The sequence below is a fragment of the Phyllostomus discolor genome, chromosome 13 (assembly GCF_004126475.2).
Source record: "Phyllostomus discolor isolate MPI-MPIP mPhyDis1 chromosome 13, mPhyDis1.pri.v3, whole genome shotgun sequence".
Classification (NCBI taxonomy): domain Eukaryota; kingdom Metazoa; phylum Chordata; class Mammalia; order Chiroptera; family Phyllostomidae; genus Phyllostomus; species Phyllostomus discolor.
This window is the reverse complement of record NC_040915.2, coordinates 40,063,693-40,082,135: the sequence shown is the minus strand read 5'-3', so window position 1 is coordinate 40,082,135 and position 18,443 is coordinate 40,063,693. Positions and strand designations below refer to the sequence as shown.

General features: G+C 67.7%; 1 protein-coding gene and 1 long non-coding RNA gene across 2 annotated transcripts in view; one reads left to right on the top strand and one right to left on the bottom strand.

The window, feature by feature from the left end:
- Positions 1-1,127: 1,127 nt before the first annotated feature.
- Positions 1,128-18,443, bottom strand: part of LOC114510269 (kinesin-like protein KIF19) — a 22,695-nt gene continuing 5,379 nt past the window's right edge. Inside the window, exons 5-19 of the mRNA XM_036014530.1 lie at positions 18,183-18,319; positions 17,376-17,501; positions 16,369-16,563; positions 15,022-15,174; positions 14,556-14,678; positions 12,422-12,572; positions 10,681-10,879; positions 9,204-9,402; positions 8,049-8,319; positions 7,396-7,517; positions 6,863-6,990; positions 6,551-6,659; positions 6,014-6,361; positions 4,587-4,734; positions 1,128-1,802 (exon numbers count right to left, since the gene is read on the bottom strand). Coding sequence (XP_035870423.1) covers positions 1,702-1,802; positions 4,587-4,734; positions 6,014-6,361; positions 6,551-6,659; positions 6,863-6,990; positions 7,396-7,517; positions 8,049-8,319; positions 9,204-9,402; positions 10,681-10,879; positions 12,422-12,572; positions 14,556-14,678; positions 15,022-15,174; positions 16,369-16,563; positions 17,376-17,501; positions 18,183-18,319 — 2,510 coding nt within the window. The 3' untranslated portion in view covers positions 1,128-1,701. The remainder of the gene's footprint in view (positions 1,803-4,586; positions 4,735-6,013; positions 6,362-6,550; positions 6,660-6,862; positions 6,991-7,395; positions 7,518-8,048; positions 8,320-9,203; positions 9,403-10,680; positions 10,880-12,421; positions 12,573-14,555; positions 14,679-15,021; positions 15,175-16,368; positions 16,564-17,375; positions 17,502-18,182; positions 18,320-18,443) is intronic.
- The window catches only part of LOC118498004, a 13,859-nt gene continuing 7,429 nt past the window's right edge, over positions 12,014-18,443 (top strand). Inside the window, exons 1-2 of the long non-coding RNA XR_004900524.1 lie at positions 12,014-12,029; positions 15,732-15,734. This is a non-coding gene — a long non-coding RNA (uncharacterized LOC118498004). The remainder of the gene's footprint in view (positions 12,030-15,731; positions 15,735-18,443) is intronic.

Below are 18,443 nucleotides of genomic sequence, written 5' to 3'. Positions count from 1 at the left end.
GCCCAGCACCACTTCCGCCCTCGCTCCTGGGCATCCTCCCAGAAACCCCTGTGCCAGCCGCATTTGTATACATCTTCGCGAGTGTCCTCACCCAGACCCCAAATCACATCACACATCCTGTTGTGAGCCTCCATTCTTTCCGCTGGCAAATCTGGGACAGCTGCCCGCACCAGCAAATAATAGAACCGGGGCTGCTTTAAAAATAATGAACTTTTTTTTAAAGATTTTATTTATTTATTTTTAGACAGAGGGGAAGGAAAGGGAGGGAGAGAGGGAGAGAAACGTCATTGTGTGGTTGCCTTTCGCACACTCCTCCACTGGGGGCTGGCCCGCAACCCAGGCTTGAGCCCTGAGTGGGAATCGAACTGGCGACGCTGTGGTTCACAGACCAGCCCTCAGTCCGCTGACCCACACGGCTGGGGCTGATCGTTTTGCACCAGCTCATACTCGAGCAGGGCAAACACCCAAATAGTTCAAACATGGGTACAGCCCCGCCCACTCCTCTTGCTGCCACCACATCCCCACTGCGGCCAGTCCCGGCCACTTCCTGGGACTCACCCAGGAAGGCAGGACACAGGCCCACACCCGTGCACACACAGACATGTGCACACACACAGACATGTATGTGCACACAGAGACATGTATGTGCACACGGACTCTGCCAGGCCTTCGTAACCCGCCCCTTCTGCCATCTCGGAGAAAGAAATGACGGACGCTTAGGACGCACAAGCGCGGTCGGAGCCCCGACTTTCTCCCGGGCCTGGCCACGCCGCCCTGCGCCCCGAGGTCAGCGACGCACCCCTCTCCGCGCAGCTGGGCATTGAGAGGACGGTCTCGCGCCCTGGGGGACGGTAGGTCACGGGCACGGGAGGACACGCTCATGTTCCCCGGGTGCCGGTGCCGGCTCCCCGGGAGCCTGGGTCACACGGGGCGGGACCCGTGTCGTTCCGCAGACCGGCCGAGGCGCCTGGGGCGGCAGAGCTAACTTCTCACCCCACTCGTCTGGGCGACGGAACCCGGGCCCCTCCCCGGTCAAACACCAGGCGGGACGTTGATGGGAAGCTACCGTTCCGAAGAGGCTGAGTAGAGCCCACGCCCCTGTGGGTGCAGGTGTGGGTGTGGTGTGGGTGCGGGGGCCGCGTCCCTCAGGCGAGGGCTGCAGGACGGAAGGGCCGCGCTCCGTGAGGAAGAGGGTCGCTGCCTCCAGGGCCTTCAGGCTCCAGGCTGGCTGCGGCTTCAGCTCTTCCCTGGGCCCCCCGGCTGCCCCCAAAACGCCAGGCCTGCCTGCTGGCAGTCACCGTGGTCGGGGAGAGGGGGACTATTCCTTAAGGTGAGTCTCCCTCCCTCTCCCCTGCCCCCTTGGGTGTCCTCAACAACTTCTTCGCCTGAGCCTGAGCTCAGGGGGCCATGGCCTGGCGTCCCAGGCACAGAGAGCTCCCCCTGGAGGAGGAGCGGGGAGGTGCAGCGATCTCGGGGGCGAGCACCCCAGTCAGGAGTCAGCCATAGAAGCCCGAGGCCCTGGGTGAGGTCCCGGGAAGGGTCCTGACACCCCGTGGGTGGCCTTCTGCTGAAGGTGGCTGCTGAGGCGGCCTCTGGGGCAAAGGGCTGTCCCCCAAAGTGCCCCTGCCTGGGCCCCCGCCTCTCCAGTCCAACCTCAGGGCAGAGCCCCGTGTGCTCGGACCCGCGTCTCTGCCGCCGCCTTCACTTCGGTCTCCTGGGTCCCCTGGCGCTGCCGCCCTGGCGCTTGCGAGGGCTGCTGGGGGGCCGCGGGCTGTGGCGCCGGCCTCCGCTGTCTGCAGACCCTGGAAGGGGCGGGAGACCTCGGTCGGTGGGCAAGGCCGACTCCAGTGAAGCCCGAGTCCCCGCCGGGGTCGCCCGCGGGGCCCCTGGCCAGTGGGTGCCTGGCCCTGGCCGAACCCGCCCACCAGACTCGGGTCGGGCCCACGTGGGCTCCCGTCCCCCCACCGGGCGTCCTGCCTGAGCCCCGGGCCACCCCCCAGGCCTGGCCGCCCCCAACCCGGAGCTTCACCCCTGAGCCCGTCCCGGCCACGGCTGCTCCGGTGACAGCAGGCCTGTCCACGGGCCGCCCGGCCGCCTTGCCCGCAGGGGGGACACGCACGTGCTGCCGGTGCACCCCCTCCCCCCACAAGACACGCGGTTTGACTGCTGGGCACCGCCGGCAGTCACACAGCCCGCTCCGCTCTGGGAGCGCCTGGCCCCAAGGCCATGGCCAGTCAGCACCTGCGAGAGCCCTCCCCCAGGAACCCCTCAGAAGGAGGCACAGTGACGGGAGGTCCTACCTGGAACAGGCCCGAGAGGGGTGGGCTCAGGGCCCAGCGGGGGACGGAGGACCAGCCCTCCCTCCCTCCTGTTCCCCAAAGACTTCCCAGTGGTGCACTGGTCTGCCTGAGGGCTTGCTGTGGGCTGGCTCAGGGGGAGAGGCAACGGGGCCACGGGTGCTGGGAGGGTCTGGAGGACACGGGCCTCCCGGGCTGGGTGGGGAACGGGACCTCAGCCGTCACCGGGACTCGCCCTTTCCTGACACCTGCTGGGGCCCTGCGACCCCCCCCCCCCTCCCCGTTTATCCGAAAAGGCTGATTTCTCTTGTCCCCGGACAGGGCACCAGCGGACCCCAGGGACTCGCTCCTCAACCGTCCCTCAGTGGCCGGTTCTCGCCCTCCGTTACCAGAGGGCTGCGGCACGTTCATGGGTCAATTCAGGGGACCCGAGTTCTGCGCCCCCGGGGCCGCTTTTCCAGATCCCACTTGTGAGCTGTTCATCAAGAAACGAGACTCGGGGAGAACCTTTGACCCGCCCCCTCCTGTCCAAGAGATTCAGGCGGAGACGCCTGCTTCAGGAGGGGGACCGCAGGACACTGCCTCGGGGTGACGGGGGTGCAGTGCGGCCCACGGGGGGGCAGCCCGGGGCCCGCAGCCCCAGTTCCTGGGTCACCGGGGGGGGCGTGCTCCTGCCCTCGTGTCCACGCTTCCTCCGCGCCCTGCGGATCGCCCGCTCTCGCCTCTGAAGTCCGACGCTCTTTCCCCCGCTTTCTCCTCTGTCCAGAAATGAGCTTCCAGGGGGATGTCCCCTCGCGCACTTATTAAACGCCGATTCTCTCCTGTCAGCCTGGCCCCGTCAGTCGGGCCGTTAGCCCGGCCGGCCTGGGAGGCGGCGGGGGGATGGGGAGCGTGCTGGTGACTTTTAGCCCCTGCGGTGTGACCAGGGCCAGATCGGGAGGAAGTGGCCTGCTCTGCGGGGGCCGGGCTCCCCCCCGCACTGTCCAGCTGGGAATTTCTGGGCGTTTCGCAAGGAAACCCCACAGTAAAGTGTGTCCCGTCTCCACCATCCAGACACACAGAGTCCAAGGGGCTCCTCTCCAGACGGGACAGGATTCGGAGGGCTGACCCGGGAGACCAGAGCCTCCCAGAGCCCCTCCCCAGCCCAGAGCTCTCGTGAGCACAAAGGGACTGGCGCCTGTAGAGCACCCAGCACGCAGTGGGTGCCAAGTGCCCGGGAGCTCTCGCCACGCAGCCAGTGACAGAGGCCCGTTCGAGGACTGGCTGTCTGTCTGCTTTCTCCAGTCAATGTTGGACGGACACTTTTATAAATGTTACAGAAATCTTCACTGGAAAGGCTAAATGAAACATTTTTTAAAAGGCAGAAACCAGCCCTGGCTGGTGCGGCTCAGTGGATTGAGTGCCAGCCTGGGAACCAAAGGGTCGCCAGTTCGATTCCCAGTCAGGGCGCATGCCTGCGTTGTGGGCCAGGTCCCCAGTAGGGGGGGCGCCCAAGAAGCAACCACACATGGATGTTTCTCTCCCTCTCTCTCTCCCTCCCTTCCCCGCTCTCTAGAAATAAATCAATAAAATCTAAAAAGAAAAAACGGGCAGAATGCAGGCCACGGACCCAGGTGTGGGGCCGTCCAAGTACCACATGTGTTTCTAAACGCTCGGTCTCCTCTTCTGTCCTGCTCTGTTGGGGTCATTGACGGTCTGGGGTCCCCTCTCAGGACCCCCGACGTCTGCCTACCTGCTGCAGCCACCGGGGCGCGTGGGGAGCAACCTGACACCCTGTACCAGGCGCAGGGGATCCCGAGGCTGCTTGCCCTTAGGGAGGGCGTCACCGTGCAGCCGGTGTCTCTGAAGGGGGGGGGAGGGGGTACGAGTGTCTCTCATCTGTGACTTTATCTGTTTTCCTAAGTCACCACAGTGCACACAGGTCATTTCTGCAGTGACCACAGCGCAGGAGCCAGACTCTAAGCCGCACTGGAGGCGGCCGCCGCGGCCCAGAGCACGGGCCGGACGTGGGCGTTCCGCCGCAGGGCACAGGTGGTCATCATCCAACCCCTGCTGGCCGGCAGGGCACCCTGCCCGGAGCTGAGCACCCTGGACCCACGACTCCCCAGGGAGCCAGTGGCCTTGGCCCCCTCGCTGCCCTGAGACCCCGAAACCCACCCACACCAGGAGCAGGCACCGGTCACGCCTTCCCAAGGTCGAGCCTGGAGCCCAGGGTTGGGGGAGCAAGGGGGAGTCCCAGCGATGCCCACAAAGCCAGCGGCGTGCCGCTCTCTCTTTCGGCCCCTGTACCTGCGTGGAGGCTGAGGCCGGGCTTCCCCTTGGGGGCCGTGGGGACCGCGGGGAGGAAGCCCCGCGCCGAGGGCAGCTGCTGGGGTACAAGGGGCGTCTGGCTCTCGGTCGAGTGCTCCAGGGGCGGGGGCTGAGGTCTCTCTGCCACCTGTGCGGGGGGGGGGGGGGGGGAACATCACACAGCGGGCGGGGTGTGGGGAGCGGGTGGGAAGAGGTAAAACGTCCAGCCGCACCCTGCAATGCTTAGACGCCCACTGTGTGCGGACCACTGTGGGGACGTGGGGCAGCTCAGGGGCCACGAGGGGCAGGACGCTCTCCTGCCACCCCCAGTGAGGAGGGCTGCCTGCCGCCCCCCCCGCATTTCTCCTCCCCGCAGCGCCCCCCACTGCAACAAGTAACATTTAAATACACCGACTGGGGGAGCAGACTGCCCTCCGAGACGGGTGGGCTGCGCCCGATCTGCCGAAGGCCGGAGGAGAGCAGAAAGGCCAACCCTCCTGGGGGCCAGAGAGACTCCTGCAGCCCGGGCTGCCCCGAGCCGAGACCCTGGCCTTTTCCCGCTGCTGGACTGACTGGGACCGGAACGCCAGTGCCCCTGCGGCTCCGGTTTGCTGAGCGGGGTCTGCCAGCCCCCCGGGACCGCAGGGGCCGACGGCTCACAATAAACCTCTCTCCGTCGCCCCTCCCTCTCGTCCCCTTTCTCTGGAGAGCCTGCCCACTCGCCCTCAGTCCAGGGCCCAGGGAGAGGGAACCCCCCAAAGTGACACGGCCCCCAGGAACCCGCCCCCACGAGGCAATCAACGGGACACTCTGCTAAGAGCTCTCCGAGCTTTGCTGAAACGCTGTCAAGACTTTGAGCAGGTCAGCACTGTCCGACACCCCGAGACAACAGCTCGAGTGAAAGCTCGGTCTGTCTAGGGGTGCAGACATCATGCGAGATGTCACAGCTGAGGGCGGCCATGGTGACCACCCTCAGGGAACAGAGGACCACAAAGCGGCCTGGGAGGGGATCGTGCGTGGCCAGTTGCCCCCCGGGCGCTGCTGGATGAGCGCCCGTGCCAACACGGCGGGAAGGCGGCAGCCCACGGTGGCTGGCGGGTGCCAACCCCTCGGCCCGCATGCAGTACTGTCAGTTGACGCGCTTTAGAACCAGGGGACACAGCTTTCTGGGGTTCAGAGACAAGTTCTGCACAGGCCCCGGACAATGTCTGAGACGGTGCTAAGGAAGACCAGTCCCACCAAACCCCATCACTACCGGACCCCACCAGGCCCCGAGTGGCTCAGGCGATGTGCAGTGCAGGCGGGGGTCCCTCCCAGCTCCCAGCACCCGGGACTCCCACCCCCGGGCCCCTGCTGCGCCTACCCTTCCCTCTCTGCTGTCCGCCTGGAGCCCGGGGACTGAACCCCCCTGGCCCATGACCACCCACTGGCTGTGCGCCCCAGGTGAGGAGGAGGGGGGCCCGCTTCCTGCTGGCCTTCCTCTCTGCAGAGCCACCCCGGCCCGCACGGGCGTGGGGCCCCCTCCTGTCTGCTGGGCGTGGGTCCCTGGGGTCCCGGGCTACCTCCTCTGGACGGTGGAGGGAGGAGCGGCCGCTGGCCCCCTCTCGGTCCTGCGCCTTGGAGCGCCGGGTGGCCGCGATGAGGGCGATGCTCTTGGTGCCCAAGGCCATCTCCTTGAGGGCGGCAGCTGCCGCCCTGGGGGTGTCCAGCTCCAGGCCAGCCACTGGCGAGCACAGCTTGGAGACCCGGCTCCTCGCACTCAGAGAGCCGGACTTCTGCAGGGCGGCAGCAAGGGCGGGCCATCACGCAGGGCCCCAGCAGCAGACCCAGGGACAGGGACTCCGCCCAAGTGGTTCATTGAGGGGGGTAGGGGGGGGAGACTGCTTTGGGGACGGGGCAAGGGCCAGGGAAGTGGCGCACCAGGAGGCCAGCTCCAAAGGGCCCCTGACCCCGCACACACCCACCTCCCGCGACGGTGGTGTGAGCAGGATGCGGAGGGCAGGCGGAGGGACCAGGATGCCCTGCTTTCCTGGCTTTTTTGAGGGTGTGGCTTTGGAGGACCTGTGGCCATCGCTGCAGACAGGAAACACAGGCATTGGTCAGGGGCTGGTGGGCGTGGCCAGAGGGGGTGTGGCCCATAAGGGTGTGGTGGCCTGCCAACTCCGCAGTGTTGTGAGGGGCACGCACACCACAGGAGGCCCCGTCCCAGCCCCACCCCACCCCAGCCCACACCGCCTCACCTAGAACCAAGAGCAGAAGAGGCAGGGCCAGCTCACCTGTCCGTGTCCAGCAGCACTGGCGGCAGCTCCAACTGCCCACTGCATGGGAGGTCCCTCCAGTCGTCCAGCTGGTCTCGGCTGGACTCCTCCGGCGGCGGTGGAGTGGCGGCCCCAACAGAGCCGTCCTGGGACCGGACGGAGTTGCTGAGGGAGGCGGCAGGGGCCAGGGCCACAAGCAGGTGGCTGTGTCCAGCTGAGGCCCCCGACAGGCCACGGGAAGGTCCCGTCCCTCCTGGCCACCCCCCCCCCAAGGAAGATCCCCGCGGGGAGGCGGAGCAGCAGCCCGTTTGCTCGCCCCACCGAGCGCCCACTGTGGCAACGAGGAGGCCCCTGACCCCGAGCGAGTGCTAGGGCCGCAGGCGGGCCTCGGCCCTAAGCAAAACCGGGACGTGGGGGAAGTGCCTGCTATCGGAGCACCTCAAGGCCGCAGGTCCAACAGAATCCCCCGTGACCCAGCAGTGGCACCCCTGGGTGGGTGAGTGGGTGGGGCCGGGCTGACCCGGCACTGCGCCCACGCCCCGGACACTCACCCGCAGGGAGCTGGCCATCGCCGAGTGCAGCCGCAGCAGGCGGTCCAGCGAGCCCTCGTCCCGCTCCCGGGAGTACAGGCCGTAGCTCTCGGCCAGCGCTGCCGGCACCGGGAGGCCGCCGTCTGCAGGAGCCGGAGGGGGGTGGGGGGCAGGTCGGGGACACAGGCGCTGGTTATCAACGTGGGGTCCCCACTGTGGAAGGTGACTGCTCCCCCTTCACATACACAAACATGCACGCACACACACGCAGACATGAACGCACATCCATACATGCATGAGCACGTGCACACACAGACATGTGCACACACACGGACACGCATGCACAGGTGTGCACAGACATGCCCGCACACGAGCGGACATGTTTCCGTGAGAACAGAAAGCTAAAACAAGAGAAGTTGGGGCAGCAGCCCGGAGACAGCAGGGAATGGGGGGGGCAGCCGCCTGCACAGGCTCACGGAACAGAGCGGAGGAGGGACCCGCGGGCAGCAGGGCCTGGGAGCAGGGGCTGCAGGAAACACAGGCAGCCCCCCACCCCCCACAGGAGGTGCGACCCATCGTGGGTCCCTGAGCCCTGGCAAAGGGGCGGGGGGTGGGGAACACACGGGTGAGCGAGGAGAGGAGAGCCGGGCGGAGAGCGGAGGAGCCGGCCTCACCCCGAAGGAGCCGCCGCTGGTCCCGGATGATGCGCTCGCACAGCCGCCGGTGCTGGTGGCAGCGCCGGAGGAGCCGGTCCTTCTGGCTCAGCAGGCTGTCCCGGCGCAGGAGGCCGGCCTGCAGCCCCGCGTTCTCCAGCTCCAGCTCCTGGGCCCGGCACAGCAGCCGCAGCGCCTCCTGCTGGTCCTCGCTGAGGGCCCGGGCGGGCAGCAGCCGCTCCAGCTGCGCGGCCTTGCTCTGGGCGCTGGCCAGGCGCTGCTCCAGCCCCGCCTGGCGGAGAGACGGCGCACTCAGGCGCACGCCGGGGTCTCCGCTGCCGCGCCCGCTCGCCGCACCCACGAAAACACACAGGTGCCGGGCTCTGAGGGCGCGTGGCCACGGCCCTGCGTTAGTCCTGCCTTTTCTGTTCTGTGTGCCGATGTGCTCACTGACACCCGGGCCCCGCTGGCCTGAGGGCCTGACCACCCAGGGTCGGCCATGTCCTACAGACAGAAACCTCCCCCTCCCCCAGGAGCGCACCTCTCAGGTGCAAACCCCCAGCCCGGAGCCCACGCCCCACCCTCCCCCAGGGGCTCTCACACTCTGGCCCCTGGCCACCAGCCCTCGTCACCCAGGGCCGCTACCAGACAGCGAGGGACCGACCTGTGCCCCGGAGCCCGCCGGAATGCTCCGAACAGCCAGTCCTGAGCCCGCTCACCTGCCTCACCTGCCCCGTCCCTTGGAAAGGCTCCATCCTGGGTCCCCCCCCACCGCCCCAGCTGCCTGACCGGCTCTGGTGCACCGCTCCTCCCAGGGACTGGGCATGACACACCCTGTGGACGGCAGCGAGGGGCTGGCTGCCATCCACACGCAGAGGCAGCAGGGTCTGGGGGGACGCCCCACGGCCACTCCTGCCCTGCTGCCCCTGCAGCCCCTGAAGTGGCCGTGACTCTGACACGCAGGGGCGTGGCTTTGCCCTTGGACCCGTCACCTCTCTGGGGGTTGGGGACAACCTCTCCGACCTCTTTGAACCCCAGTTTTTCCGCCCATGGAGGGGCTGCACGTGGCCCTCCACCATGGGGGTACAGCGAAGGGGCCGTGCCCGGGAACGCTCAGCAAATGCTGGTGGCTCAGCACCACCGAGTCACGCGGGCCCGCCCGGCCCCTCTCCCCACCTGCAGGGCCACGGTCTTCCGCTGCTCAGCCAGCAGCAGGCTGACCTCCTCTCTGGCCAGGGTCACCTCATGCGGCTCTGCGGGTGCGTCCTCCTCTCCGTCCCCGTCCGCGTCCGCTGCCTCCACCTCCGCCTCCTGCCGCTCGTCCCTCTCGGGGGACTCATCCTGGGCGTGGGGGTGCGTCTTCTCCCGCTCCCAGCTGCAGCCGTGACAGGGGTCAGGGGTCAGAGTGCAAGCCTCATGCCTGGGCTGGGAGCCCCTGTGGGCCCCTGTGGTCGACTCGCAGGCATGGGCACGAAAAGGGGGCGGAATCGGGTCTGCTATCTGATCTCTTCCATGCCCGTAAAAAACAGAAGTTATGAAGAAAAACTGGAAAAAATAAGGAAGCAGCAAAGATAGGTGCAGGATGGCCGAGTGACGAGGATGCTGCAGCCGGCCCGGCCCCTCCCACCCGGTGCCGCCTCCGTGAGCCCCTTCGGTCCCTCAGCTGTGAAACGTGGGTGACGACAGCGCCCCCAGGCCCTGTGGTCTCAGGGCAGAGCCTGCCACTGTGCCCGGGTGCATCTGAACCACAGGACACAGGCTGGAGAGGGAGGGGGCTCCAGGGGCGGGGACGGCGGCTTTCATGTGGAGTCGCTGGGGTGCGGGCGTCCTGTGGGATCTGACAAATGCCCAGAAAGGAGGAGGAGGAGGGGGCAAGGGCAGAAGGGACGGAAAGCCGCACGTGCTGTTCGTCCAGGACAGTGTGGTGACCCTGTGTCGTTGTTCATGAGGCCCCCACCCCCCACACGTCCCTGTTGGGGTGACCAGCCACACGGCCAGTCCCCTGCCCGGGGTCAGCCTGTTCACAGAAGGGTGGGCAGGGAGTAACTACGGAGCAGTCGAGAGAGCCCTGGCCAGTGGACACACAACCGTGGGCTGACCCCGCCCCTCTGAGCCTCGGTGTCCACTCCGGCCACATGGCTGAGGTGAGCCCGAGAGGCTGGCCCTGCACCCAGCCTGTGAGAAAGAGACCAGAGCAGTGGGGTGGGGTGGGGGTGGGGGGCATCCTCCACCCACTGCAGCCTCGCTGCAGGGCGGAAGGCACGGGAGGGAGTGGGCCACGGGTCCACCTGGGAAGAGGGGGAGCCCTTGGCCAAAGTGCCCTATGGGAAGCCCTGGCCAGGTAGCTCGGTTGGTTGGAGCATCAGCCCGATACCCGAAGGTTGCAGGTTCGATCCCCAGTCAGGGCGCACACACAGAAGCAACTGAAAAATGCACACGTAAGTGCAGCAAATCAACGCTTCTACAGCTTTCTCCCTTCCTCTCTCTCTCAAGTAAAAATTAAAAAACAGAGTTCCCCGTGGGGACCCGCAGGCGGTGGCGGGAGGCTGGACGGTAGCAAAAGAAGGAGCTCCAGCCGGCGGCCCCACTGGCCCTTCCCGGCTGCCCTGCCCCTCCGGGTGTGCGGGGCCGGGCCGGCGGGCGGCACACTCACTCCGCGATGGCCAGCAGGTGGCGGGACACGGCGACGTGCAGCTCCACGCTGGCGTTCTCCAGCTCCAGCAGGCTGCGCCGCATCTCCAGCTGCTCCTCGAAGGCCCCCACCAGCTGGGCCCGGATCCTGCTCATCTGCAGGCGGCTGTCCTCCTCTGTGTCCTGGGTGGGCGTCATGGCTGGGGGCCACAGAGAGCCAGCTGTCCCGGGAGCAAGGCCACCTGAGCCAGGGCTGAACTCCATGCTTGCCACCCAACTAGGTTGGGCCCAAGGAGGAGCTCCATCCACGTGTGTGGGTGGGTAGGTGACGGAGGGGTGGTGGGGCGAGGGGGGTGATGATTGTGTGGATGGGTGGGTGGGTGGGTAGATGGGTGGATTAGTGGATGGATGGGTGGGTGGGTGGGTGGGTGGGTGGATTAGTGGATGGATGGGTAGGTGGGTGGGTGGATGGGTGGATTAGTGGATGGATGGGTGGGTGGCTGGGTGGATGGGTGGATTAGTGGATGGATGGGTGGGTGGATAGGTGGATGGATGAATGGTGAATGGTGGATGATGGATGGATGGATGGATGATTAGTGGATGGATGGGTGGGTGGGTGGGTGGGTGGGGATGGATGGATGGATGAATGAATGGTAGATGGTGGATGATGGATAGATGGATGGATGGATGGATAAATGATTGGTGGATGGATGGATGGGTGGATGGTGGATGGTGGATGGATGGGTGGATAGATGGATGGATGGATGGACAGATGATTGGTGGATGGATGGATGGATGGTGGGTGGGTGGATGGACTGGTGTGCTCTCAACTCCATCTTTATAAGAGTACTTAAAAACCCCATCTCGAGGCTTTAGGCTCGACTACCCTGTCACAGGAAGCACGGAGTGCAGAGGGACGCTCAGTTCGGCTCAGTGGGAGGTAAGAAACCTCACGGACGTGCAACTCCCGTGGGAATCACAGGGAAACCGAACGAGAGGGCGGGGAGGCCCGGGGAGCAGAAGACACTCAGGAGACGTGCCCACCACGTTGGGTGCGTGGGGTTTGCGGGGATTCTGCTCAGACAAAACCCACCGCAGTCGGCTCAGAGGCTTGGCACAGGGTGGGCGTGCGGACCTGACCGCCAGTGGGCGGGTGAGGGAGCGACCAGGTCGGCGCTGCTGTGCCTCCGCCTCGGAGACGACTCGTGACGTTTCCGCGGGGAATTTTGCGGGGGTTACGCTGACGTTTGCAGGCACGAAGGGCAGGGTGTCTGGGGCGCACTGCCGGACACCCAGACGGGGGGGCGGGAGGGGCCCTGGGGGAGGCCTGAGTGCGGTCCCGGGGGGCGGGTCCTGGGGGGCAGCTGTGCCGTCCTCCTCCTCCATCGGCGTCTGGGTCCCCCAGAGCAGGCCCGTCGAGAGACTCAGGCCTTCCTTGGCCCTGCAGCTACCGCTGACCCCCGAGGTCACCCCTGGGCTCCTCCCTCAGCACCTCCCACGTTCTCCAGGCGAAGCTGCCACGCCCAGGACTGCCCTCCACACGTGTGTGTCACTGTCACCGACCGAACAGGCACAGCCCTGCTGGCAGTCTCACCCCACTGCAGACCGGGCGTCTCCCGGCGGCTCTCCGCATGGGCCAGCACTCCCCTCGCACTCAGAACGCACCCGGCCCCCGGTCTCCCACCGCGGGGGCACCTTCCGCTCCTCGCACGAGCCCCGTCCCGCGCCAGCGCGGCCCCAGGTCTGCGCACCGGGGTCCCTACCCTGCGGGTCCCGGGCTGCGGGCTCACCCCTCTTCCCCGGGTCCTGCCTCTCCACCTTGGACTTGAGGTGCTCGATCTGCCTGCGCAGGTCGGAGATGACATCCGTGCGCGGGTCGCTGTGGCAGGACACGTTCAGCAGGTTGCGCTTGACCTGGCGGGGCAGGACACGCCCGGGGTCAGGGCCAGCGGGCTGCCCAGCGAAGGGAACGTCCCAACAGCCGCGTGTTCGCGCCAGAAACACGCAGACCGTCGTGTGGCGACATCCAAACCAGTGCAGCTCGGCCTCAGAGAGAAGGAGGTTCTGACACGTCCAACACGGACGGACCTGGAGGACACTGAGCGGCGGGACAGGACACAGACACGGGAGGACACGCCCTGGCCAGCCCACGCCTGCAGGGTCAGGCTCACAGACAGAGGAGGTGGGGCACCGGGGGCTGGCGGAGGGGTGCAGGCGTCTAGGGGGGCAGCGTCTCGGTGTGGGCAGATGGGAAGTTCTGGAGCAGTCGCTGGTGCCGGCGGCAGGACGGCGTGACTGTGCCTAAAGCTGCCGCTCTGGACGTGGTTAAAACCGTGGATTTCACATCCTGCGTGTTTTACCATAGCAAAAGAAACGGAAACAGCTCTGGCTGGTGGAACTCAGTGGACTGAGTGCTGGCCTGCAAACCAAAGGGTTGCAGGTTCGATTCCCAGTCAGGGCACAGGCCTGGGTTGCAGGCCAGGACTCCAGTAGGGGGCGCACAAGAGGCAACCACACATTGATGCTTCTCTCCCTGTCTTTTTCCCTCTATTCCCCTTTGTCTAAAAATAAATAAAAATGAAAGCCTTAAAAAAAAGTAAAAACACCCATCGGGTTTGCAGAAGCCCCCCCCCCCGGGGAACACACTGCCGCTGTGTGGCCGGGAGCCCCCCCACGCCTCCTGTGCGGAGCAGAGACACATGCACACACGTGTGGACCTGCAGGCCCAGGAGCGGTTTCCGTGCCGCAGGCCCAGCGCTGGGTTTTACGTAAACTATCTCAGAGGCGGCCACTCGTCCCCAAGCGGCTTCCCCGAGCGACGAGGAGTCCTGGAGGTGGCCGTCGGCACAGGAGGGTCTGCCCCCCTCTGACAGCTGCAGAGCGGCTTGTCCCATCCCCTCTGACGGGCAGCCCAGGGGCGTCCCCAGCGACACGCCTCCGGGAGCCTTTCACCCCAGCAGACGGGGGGGGCGATGGGTGCAGCCGCCCACAGTCTGCTCTCTGCGCAGCTTGGGGCTCCGTTCCCCGGCCCGAGCCAGGCCCCCAGCAGAGACGCCCCGGGCCCGGCCTGCTCCGCTGTGCGTCCCTGCAGGACCCTGCGGCACGCCCCCTCAGGGCACGTCCCACAGCTGGGGACGGCACCTGCGTCCGTGAGAGTCCAGGCCTTCTGCCCGCCCACACCCTGTGGCCAAGCGCAGGGTCTGGGTGAGCGGGAAGCCCACCCTCCGTCTCATGTTGTCATAGTGCCTCACTCAGAGCCGGACACCGGGGAGGGTCCCCTCGTGTCTGGGGACAGGCGACACTGACAACCGCACCCATCAGAGTGGCCCCCGGGAGCCGGGAACCAAGCGAGCTGTGAGCACCATCTCACTGAAGGCTGGGGCGGGGGCGGGGGCGGGGAGACGGTGTGGGAGGACTGGGGTGCCGGGCGCTGGGCTCCACGCCCGCTCGGCTCCCCTGTGGAAGCCGGTGATCCTTTCCCTCTCCGCATGTCAGCTGCCCAGGCTGTGAACCAGGGCGACCTAGGACCCGGCCAGGCTCGGGGGGTAAGTCCTCATGCCAGCGCCGTGAGCCCTGCTAATGTGCCGTTGGTGGACAAGCATCTTTGCAGATGACAAAGAGGTGAGGGCATCCTGGACCAGGACCGGGGACCAGGGACCAGGGGTGCAGGAGGGCCCTGAGTCCAGGGCCAGCGACCCCGTCGGAGAGGAGGAGGCAGACACAGAGGGAAGAGCAGGCCCTGTGAGGACGCACAGAGCTGGGGGTGTGGGTGGTCAAGGCACGCCTGGAGCCCCCGAGGCAGGGAGGGACGAGGAAGGACGGCCCCCACAGGAGCCCCTGGAGGGAGGGGCGGGAGCCCGAGAGAGAGGGTGCGAGCGGGCGGCGGCGGCGGCTCACCCTGGTCTTGATGTTCCTGGCCCTGTGCGCGTACAGCAGGGTGCTCCGCGACTCCTCGAAGTGCGTGCTGGCCGGGCTGATGTGAGCGACCATCACCGTGCGGCTGTTCCCTCCCAGGGCGTCCTGCTCCGGGGGCGGGGGCGGGGGGCGGGGGGTGTCGGGACAGGCCCTCACCTGCCCGGGCACAGGCTGTGCCACACTCAGAGCGGGGGAGGGGGCTGGGTCGGGGGGCTGGGCCAGGCGGGCAGGCAGGGGCTACAGGTGGTTTCTACGGGGGTTCCTGCCTCCGGGGGTTCCTGGGAGGGTCCCCTGACCCTGGTCGGGGCCTCGACCCCAGCAGCCAAGTCCTGAAAGACGCAGTCAGCCGCGGCAGCAGCACACGGCGCACACCCACGCACGCACAAACGTGTGAGCGCACACGCACCCACACACGCACGCACACGCCCGGCCGGCCCGCGGCTCGCACCTTCAGCAGGCGCGTGAGCTTGCTGTCGCGGAAGTTCACGAAGTGCGCCCGGCCGCCGCCCCTCTCGCTGAGCGCGGCGATGCAGTTGCTCAGCGCCAGCAGCGAGCGGTTGATGTGGGCGCCCTCCTGCAGCCTTTTGCCGCGGTTCTGGGTCTGAGCGGGGAGAGGCCGGGCTGGCGGGGGGTGGGCTTTGCTGCCCGCCCTCTCCCCACGGCGGGTCCCCGGGGAGGGGGCTGAGGGCTGGGGGCCAGAACCCGTGTCCCCGGGGGCCCTGGCCCTGCGTGCACCGACTGTCCCGGAAACCCGGGGCCGGCGACGTCAAGGACAGAGTCCTGCGGGGAGCGCTACACGGCCACTGGAGGGGTGGGGACCCCGAGCCCCCGCGCCGCCTGCCTTACGCCGCATCGGGCACGGGCTGGGTTAGGACTGCTAAGCGCCTGGCGCCCCAGAGGGGCGGGAGAGAGGCGTCATCGACGACGTTCTCTGATGCCAGCTCGGTGGAGCAGCGTCTCTGCCCCCGGCCCTGGGCTGGGTCCTACCTGCACGGAAAGCTCTGGCCGCAAGGGCAGCAGGCAGTGGGCACAACCCCCAGTCCCGGCGACAGGCGCAGCAAGGGGTGGGCGGGTCAGGCCGGCAGGGCCAGGCCGGCAGGGTCAGGCTGGCAGCCCTGTCAGGCCTTGCAAAGCGGACACTGTCCCCCCAGCAGCCAGGCCGTGCACACACTGTCCCCTCCCCCTGGCTCGCTCGCCCTCGCACTCCACTGAGCTCCTGTGACCCCTCAGGCTCAGCCCTGAGGTGCCGCCACCACCACCGCCCTCTTCTGGGCTGTCACAGCCTCTGTGTGGACCCCGAACCCCAAAGCACAGCCCCCTGTTCTGTCACTGCTCACGGCCTGTCTCCCTGATTCCCTGAGGCTCCAGGGCCCAGGGGCGGGTCCGGGTCTCTGACCCCGGAGGGCCCGCCACGCGGGAGCCTTCTGCGAACAGGGCCCCCACGGGCTCCCCACGCAGTGCGGGCTGAGGACTCGTTCACCGGGCCAGCAGGCGGGGAGCTGGGCGGGCGCCTCGCGGGGCAGGCACTGTTCTAGGTGCTGAAGACGCCGCGGGCAGGGTCCTGCTCACAGACCCCCGGGCGGAGGACCAGGCGGGGGACGGGGTCCTGCTCACAGACCCCCGGGCGGAGGACCAGGCGGGGCACGGGGTCCTGCTCACGGACCCCCGGGCGGAGGACCAGGCGGGGCACGGGGTCCTGCTCACGGACCCCCGGGTGGAGGACCAGGCGGGGGACGGGGTCCTGCTCAGGACCCGAGGGACAGGCGAGGGCCGGCGGCGAGGGACCAAAAGGCACCTGGGCTGCCCGCTCCGAGCCCGCCAGGTCCACCATGAAGAGCCTGCCGACGCACGCCTCCCCCGCGGCGTCGGGGCCGCGGCTCTGCTGGCGCACGGTGACCTGCAGCACGGCGTGGGAGCGCGAGGACGTCCGGTTGGTGGCCGTGGGCTCCTGTGTGCGCTGCCGGTTGCCTCTGGTGAGGAGCTGCATGATCTGGGGACAGAGGCGGCAAGGCCGGGCGGTCAGGGCCCAAGGGGCCGCACGCCCCCTCCGGAATTGCCCAGAAAGAGAGGGAGGTGGGGGCACCTCGTGGCCGGTCCCCTTGGTGGGACAGCGGGGGCGGGACCTGCCTTGGGGGAACCGTTGGTTTGCGGCACGAAGTGACTCATGGACTGAGGTGTGGCCAATGGCCGACCCCTTCCCATCCTCTGCCGCGGCAGACATTGCCGATGGACTGCCCGTCTCTCCCCCACCGAGCAGGGGGCTGAGACCTCCGGGCAGGTGTGTGGAGTGGCAGGTGGTGGGCCGGAACCCATCTGTGAGCAAGCCCATGGGCTGCTGCTGAGCACCTACTGTGTGCACACCATGCCAGGACTACACACAGAGCGGGGGTGAAGGAAGACAGGTCCAGTCCTCGGGTCCTCGGCACGGAATCGGCAGGGTGGCTCATGGCCTGCCCCCGCCACCCCCACAGGGAGGATGCACAGCCCACTGGCCACCGGCCACCAGTGCAGCTGGGGCGCACGGGCCTCAGGGGTGGGGCACTGAGGAGTCTGCTGATTCTGGGGTGAGGAGGAGCCCTAGAGAGTTTCTGGGCAGGTGGGGGGTGCCCCCAGGCCGTGGTGCTGCGGGTGGCCCCGGGAGAGGCTGGCGGCAGAGAAGAGAGATAGACAGAGCAGGGCGGGGGCCGGTGTGTGCCCTCCCCGGGCCGAGAACCAGCTGCAGGGTGGTGGGCTGGGCTCCGCTGCGGGCTGACCGAGGGGCATGCTGTGGCCTCCGGCGGGCATGGCCGCCCTGACCCTCACCTCCTGGGCGTTGGAGGTGGACACCTCTGTGAGGCCCGCGATCTGGACGGCGCCCCTGGCATCTTCCCGCAGGTCCAGGAACCCCGAGGACGGGTTCAGGAGGTCCCGGAGGACTTCGTTGTAAACCTGGGGCGGCGCAGAGAGGCTGGGAGGAGCAGCCGCGTTGGTGCGGGGCGCACGCGTGTCGGTGCGGGGCACACACGTGTCGGCGTGGGATGCACACATCAGCGTGGGGCACACACATGTCAGTGTGGGTGCACATGTGTCGGCGTGGGGCGCGCATGTGTCGGTGCAGGGTGCACACATGTCAGTGTAGGGTGCACACACGTGCCAGTGGGGCGCACATGTGTCAGTGTTGGGTGCATACATGTCAGCGCGGGAAGCACACTCAGTGCGGGGTACACGCGTGCCGGTGTGGGATGCACGTGTGTCGGTGTGGGGTGCAGGTGTGTCGGTGTGGGGCGCACACGTGTCGGTGTGGGGTGCACACATGTCAGTGTGGGGTGCACGCGTGTTCGCGTGGGGAGCACACTCATCAGTGTGGGATGCACGTGTGTCGGTGTGGGTGCAGGTGTGTCGGTGTGGGGCGCACACATGTCAGTGTGGGGCGCACACATGTCGGTGTGGGGTGCACACGTGTCAGTGTGGGGTGCACACGTGTTCGCGTGGGGAGCACACTCATCCGTGCGGGGCGCACACGCGTCTGGGCCCTGCGCCTGGGGAGCCTCGGCGGCTCGGAGCCCGAGGCGTGCGACGGCCGTGGCCCCGCCCTGCAGGTGAGGCCCCTGAGGCGGGCGGCGGGCTCACCTCCAGGTAGGACATGGACACGCTGTAGTCCGCGTCCTCGCGCGTCCCCTCGATGGCCTGGAAGAGGTCGGTCAGGGTCCGCAGGTAGATGCCGGGCTCCGCGTCCACGCCCAGCATCGTGTGGGTCTTCCCGGCACCTGTGGGGCCACGGGACACCCGCCATGTGGGCGCCTGAGCGGGGCTCAGAGCCCCCCGGGCACACCTGAGCCCGAGACCGTGCCCGCCCACATGCCCGCTGCTCCGACACGCTGGCTTTCCCTC